Source organism: Vicugna pacos, chromosome X, assembly GCF_048564905.1.
Source record: "Vicugna pacos chromosome X, VicPac4, whole genome shotgun sequence".
In the NCBI taxonomy this organism is placed as follows: Eukaryota; Metazoa; Chordata; class Mammalia; order Artiodactyla; family Camelidae; genus Vicugna; species Vicugna pacos.
Genome location: NC_133023.1, coordinates 113,167,778 through 113,174,321, shown reverse-complemented (window position 1 = coordinate 113,174,321; position 6,544 = coordinate 113,167,778). Strand labels below are relative to the sequence as shown.

At 40.1% G+C, this 6,544-nt stretch overlaps 1 protein-coding gene across 1 annotated transcript in view; it reads right to left on the bottom strand.

The window, feature by feature from the left end:
- DKC1 (dyskerin pseudouridine synthase 1) overlaps window positions 1-4,584 on the bottom strand; it is a 13,637-nt gene extending 9,053 nt beyond the window's left edge. Inside the window, exon 1 of the mRNA XM_072955963.1 lies at window positions 4,579-4,584. Coding sequence (XP_072812064.1) covers window positions 4,579-4,584 — 6 coding nt within the window. The remainder of the gene's footprint in view (window positions 1-4,578) is intronic.
- Between the last annotated feature and the right edge of the window lie 1,960 nt (window positions 4,585-6,544).

Below are 6,544 nucleotides of genomic sequence, written 5' to 3'. Positions count from 1 at the left end.
GCAGTCTCTTATGATCCTATGGACTGCTGTGGTATCAGCCGTAATGCCTCTTTTGTTCATAAAATTTCATTTATAATTTTATTTATTTGAGTCTTATCTCTTTTCTTCTTGTTAGTCTAACCAAAAATTTGTCAGTTTTATCTTTTCAAAAACCAGCTCTCAGTTTTGTTTATCTTTTCTATTATCTTTTTATCTTTTTCTAGTCTCTATTTCATTTCTTTCTGCTCTGATCATTATTTCCTTCTTTCTGCTAATTCTGGTTTGCTTTGTTCTTCTTTTTCTAGTTCCATGAAGTGTAGAGTTAAGATTTTTTCTTTGAAAATTTCCTTTTTCCTTATTCAGGCATTTATTGCTATAAATGTGCCTCTTGGACCTACTTTGCTGCATCCTATAAGTTTTGGTATGTTGTATTCCCATTTTCTTTTGTTTTGAGGTATTTATTTCCATTTCAATTTCTTCTTGACGCACAGGTTTTCCGGGAGTGTAGTATTTAATTTCCACATATATGGGAACTTTCCAGTTTTCCTCCTATTACAGATTTCTAGTTTCGTATCATTGTAGTTGAAAAAGTTACTCGGTGTGATGTCAATATTTTAAAATTTGCTTTTTTTTTTGTGACCTAACATATGATCTATCCTGGATAACGTATTCTGTGCATTTTAGACGAACACGCATTCTAGTGCTGTCAGATGGAATATTCTGTATATGTCTGTTAGGTCTATTTGGTCTAAGGTATAGTTCAAGTCCAATGTTTCCTTAATGATTTTCTATCTGGATGATCCATCCATTGTTGAAAGTGAGGTATTAGAGTCCCCTGCTATTGCTGTATTGTTGTCTATTTTTTCCCTCAGATCTCTTAGTACTTGCTTAATATATTTAGGTGATCCAATGTTGGGTGCATGTATATTTACAATTGTTACATCCTTTTGATGAGTTGACTCCTTTATCATTATAGGATGACCTTCTTTGTCTCTTGTTACAGCTTTTGACTTAAAGTCTATCTTGTCTGACATAAATGTAGCTGTCCTTACTCTCTTTTGGTTTCCATTTGCATGGAATATATTTTTTCATACTTTCATTTGAGCCTGTGTGTGTCCTTAAAGCTGAAGTGAATCTCCTGTAGGCAATGTATAGGCGAATCTTTTTTTTTTTAATCCATTCAGCCACTCAATGTCTTTTGATTGAAGAACTCAATCCATTTATGTTTCAAGCAATTATTGATAGGTAAAGAGTTACTAATGCCATCTTACTTTTTTCTGGCTGTTTTGTAGTTCCCCTGTTTCTTTCTTTCTCTCTTGCTCCCTTCCTTTGTGTTTTGATGATTTCATGTGGTAGTATGCTTTGATTCACTTCTCTTTATCTTTTGTGTATCTACTACAGGCTTTTGCTTTATGGTTACCATGAGGTAACTTACTTAAAACATCGTATAAATATAACAGCCCACTTTAAGCTGATAACAAGTTAATTTCATTGCATACAAAAACACTACATTTTACTTCTCCCTCCCACATTTATGTTTTTAATGTCATGATTTACATCATTTTATATTGTGTTTCTATAACAAATTATTGTAGCTATAGCTATTTTAATAGTTTTGTACTTTAACTTTTATACTAGAGTTAAGTATTTAACACACCACTTCATTACAGTATTAGACTATTCTGAATTTGACTATACATGCACCTTTATCAGTATTTTAATAAACTTTTATTTTACTAATTAGCATCTTCTTATTTCAGACTGAAGAAATTATTTCAACATTTCTTGTAAGACAAATCTAATGGTGATGGACTCCCTTAACTTGTGTTTGTTTGAGGAAGTCTTTATCTCTCCTTCATTTCTGAAGGACAACTTTGCTAGGTACAGTAATCTTGATTGGCACTTTCCTTTGGTGCTTTGAATATATCATCCCACTCTCCTCTGGTCTGCAAGGTTTCTGCTAAGAAATCCACTGACAATCTTATGAAGGTCCCCTACTATGTACGGATGTTTTTCTCTTGCTACTTTTAATTTTTTTTCTCTTTGTCTTTGATTTTAGACAGTTTTGTAATAATGTGTCTTGGAGAAGATTTTTTGAGTTGCTGTTTTGGGGGGACCTATGAGCTTCATGAACTTGGATGTCCAAATCTCTTCCCACATTTGGGGCATTCTCAGCCATTATTTCTTTAAATAAGCTTTCTGCTCCTTTCTCCTTCCCTTCAACTCCTGGGTATCCAATAATGTATAGATTGTTTCTCTTAATGGTATCCCATATTTCATGCAGGCTTTCTTCGCTCTTTTTCATTCTTTGTTTCTTTATTCTCTCCTGACTGGATAATTTCAAATGACCTGTCTTCTACTTCACAGATACTTCCTTCTGCTTGATCAAGTCTGATGTTGATGCTCTCTATTCCATTTTTCATTTCATTCATTGTATTCTTCAGCTCCAGAATTTCTGTTTGGTTCTTTTTTTTTTTTTATGATTTCTATCTCTCTGTTAAGCGTCTCATTTTGTTCATGTGTTGTTCTCCTGATTTTGTTGAATTTTCTTTCTATGCTTTCTTGTAACTCATTGAGTTTCATGAAAACAACTATTTTGAATTCTTTATTGGGAAAATTGCAGGTCTCGATTCTTTGGAGTCAGTTACTGGAAAATTATTGTGTTCCTTTGGTGATGTCATGTTTCCTTGAGTTTTTATGTCTTGCATTGCTGTCTTCACATTTGAATAAGCAGTCACCCCCTCCAGTCTTTAATGACTGGCTTCAGGAGAGAAATACATTTTATCAGCCCTGTTAGGGGTTCTGAGGTTTTCTTAGACCTTTTCTATGGATACTCCTGCTCCACACTTCTTGTTTCCTCTTGAGGGGGAATTATTCAGATTACATGCCTTCTCTCAAAAGCCACACTGAGGGCTGAGAGTCTTCTGTTTGTCTTCCCTAAGGCAGTGGCAAATGCTCACCTTTGCATGCTTTCGCCCAATCCACAAAGCCTGGACAGCTTTCTGCACATGCTCCCTAGCTGTCTACAAAGGCTCACACTTGCTGCCCTCAGGTGCACGCACAGAGAGCTAAACATGAGGTAGGATGTGTGTGGGTGAGGTCAGCAGAGCATTAGGGGTGCCCATGGGCTAGCTAGGGGGTACCCACAGGTGAGGCGTCCCCAGCGGCTCATGAGCTGGCTTCCTGATTGAGTCCTTGATGTGGTTAGTAGGATCCACGTCCCTATTATACCTTCCAAGAGCCCTGGGCACTGTTCTTCTAGCTGCTCCCTGCCCCCTGGTCATGCAGCACACTCAGTATTCTTGATGGAATCAGAAAGAAGTGGGTCTGTTTGGCAGTATCCCACACAGCTGGAGAAGCCAGGTGCTCACTCACATGTTCTCCCTTTCCCCTGTGGGAGAAATCGCTGGCTAAGACGGCACTGAGCTTTGCTGCCTTGGTGGAGGGATGACACAGGTAAAGTGAAAGTGTTCCTCTTATCATCATCAGTGCATCCAATCGTGGGTTTCTTTTGCTCCAACAGCATGCTGGAACTTCTCTGCTGGACTCCTCGACTTCTGCATAGGCATTCCCGTCTTTGGATGGGTGTCAAAATTGGTGGTGTTAATAAGGAAGATGGTAGAAAGCTCCTATTTCACCATTTTGATGACATCACTCCCCTTGTTTCTGATCTTACAAGAAAAACATTTTATTTTTCACTATGATGCTAGCTATAGTGTTGGGAAAGGCAGTCTCATGCATGCAACCTTTTGACCCCCACTCAGCCACATAAGAATGGTCCTTTGGTCTGGAACACTTCCTTACCAAGAAATAAAATACCTTCTCAGCCTGTGCTGGACCTATTACCTTGTGTGGGGATATCTTTCCCAGTTTCAGACTCAATGTGTACTCCTTTGTTCTGCTTAAGTATGTGCAACATATGGCAACTAGCCAACCCCATTGCTGTATCTGTGTCCTGAAGGGAGGGGACAAGGGCCTTCGTTTATTCTGCAGCACAAGGTAAGTGCAGTCAGGTCAGTGGCTCTGCACAGGCTGCCAGGAGGGACCTGCTGGCCGTGAGAGGCCAGCACCCACTACTGAAGCTATCTTGCCCCGTTTCTTCTCCATGTGAGCAAAGTGCCGCTCCCTCCAGTGCTTGACGGCTTTGTGTTACCTCGGCAGCTCTGACACCAAGAGGTAGCGCTTCTAGTCCTAGTTTGCTATTTTGTCTTAAATCATGATTGGGTACTGAATTGTGTCAGTGTGCTGTTTTGCACTTATTGAGATGGACATGTGGATTTTCTCCTTTATTCTGTTAATATGATAGGTTACATAGATGATGTTAAATCAATCTTGCATTTCTAGAATAAGCCACACTTGACCATAGTGTATTACCCTTTTAAAGCTTTAAAAATATATTAAAAAAATACAAATAGCAGCTTAGACAAAGTGAGGCAGCAGAGGAACGTGTTCTAGATGAAAGAACAAGATAAAACCCCAGAACTAAGTGAAGTGGAGCTAGAAAGGCAGATCATGTCACAGCTCGGTTCAAAACTCCTCAGTGGCTTCACTGCACCCAAACTCCTGAAAATCTGGAACACCTTGCTGGCCCAGCTGTACCTCCATTGTGACACATTTACCTACCTCCAACCTCCCCCAACACCTGGTAAGTAATGCAAGTGAGGAGAAAGCAGGACACAACTTCACATAGGGGGACATTTCAGTGATTCAGGTGCAACTCTGGATGAAGAGAGTTCCAGACAAGAAAAAGCCAGTGCAAAGGCCCTGGGGGCACAAATGGGTCTAGTTTTGCAGAAGGGGAAAGGAGCCCTGTGTGGCTGGATCCAAACAGGCAAGGGCGAAAGGGGAAGGGAGGAAGCCAGAGAGGTTGCAGGCACCATCACATAGGACTTTGGGAGCCACTGTAAGGCTTTGACTTCAACTCTGAGTGAGAGGGAGCCCGCTGGAGGATTTGGATCTGAGGAATTATAAGACCTGAGAGGTTTTAAAGCAAACCTAGCAGCTTCAGCAGTCCATCTATAGGGCCAGAGCAGCAAAATGATTCTGGGTTTTTCTGGGTGAGGGAAGGAGAATCAGACTAAGGTCTCATCCCCCAGGTGAATTAACTTCACAATTCTGGGGAAGTGTGGGGAGTACTCTCTGGAAAGGACTGAGCCTTGTGCCCCTTCTCCAGCTTTTGTCCTTTCCTCCAGCTGCCCCTTGAAGTCCCTCCCTCTCTTCTTTGGAGTCTTACCCACAAAAACTAATTTGTCCCCTTTCCTACCATATGGCTTGATGGTCTCTTAGCAAGGAGCCAATCCCTTAGGAAGAAAATAGGCTCATTTCTCTCCTGAAGTAATAAAGGAGGGCAAAGTCCTCTCACCGCAGTAGTTAAATAAAAAATAACATTATGATCCCTCAATTCAATAATAGTCAAGATTTTTCTATTGCAAGTAAAGAAAAGAAAGAAAGTAAAGAAAAGAAAAGAAAAGAAAGAAAAAAAACAATCAAAAATACCCACACTGGCTTAAACCAAAGGGAGAATTTCTCAGTCTGTGTAACTCAAAGGTCCAGAGGTAGTTCTGTCTTCAGGCATGGCTGGATCCAGGATTTGATTCTCTGAGATTTGCCTTCTTCTGGCTCTAGCTTCCCCTCTGTCCATTACCAGTCTACCCCCTGCAGCCCCGAAAGTGTCACTAGTTGGATGGGATCACCATGGCAGGAGGAAAGCAGTGCTCCGATGGGCTAGGCCTGAGCCACATGCCCACTCCTGGAATCAGAGGTGAAGTCAATTCCATCAGAAGCATAGCTCTTGTTAGTAGAATGTACATCATCAGCAGGGGAAATGATGCAACTCGTTTAATCTGTTTTCATATCTGTTTCTTGCTCTTCAACTGCCATATGCTATTCCTCCAGGACGGACTTACCATGATTTCCTAAACGTTTTTCCCATTGATGTACATTTGACCCATTTTTCACAATGACAAACAATGCTGTAATTCACATTGTGGTCAATTCTGCCTTGTTCGCATATACAAGAGGTTTTGTGTGTGTGTGTGTGTGTGTGTGTGTGTGTGTGTCTTTTTTCTTTAATGATAGATTCCCAAAGGTGGGTTAAAGGAAATGCACACCTTTAATTTTAATAGAAAATACCAGTGAAATGTCCAGATAGATTTTACTGCCACCCTAAGTAATCATGGGTAAGAGTCTTTGTTTCTAACTATAGCCTTCCCTAGCATTGAAGACTGGAAGTTAATTAAATTAATCCTACATTAAGATCTTCTCTGGTCCCACATAGTAAATCTTAAGATTCAAGAGGATCAAACTGTTTCCAAGTAATTTAACAGGATCCCAGAACAAAGTTCAAGAATAACTTTAGGGATGGAAAAATATCCGGCACCCAAGGGAAAATTTATAACGCCTGGCATCCAATCTCAAATTACCAGGCATGCAAAAAAGCAGGAAAATCCAATCCATTATGACAGAAATCAATCAAATGGCATTGGCTGGAAAGAAAGAAAGAAAAGTGCCTTTATTTACCGACAGAATGACTGTGTATGTAGAAAGTCCAACGGGACTGTAAAAG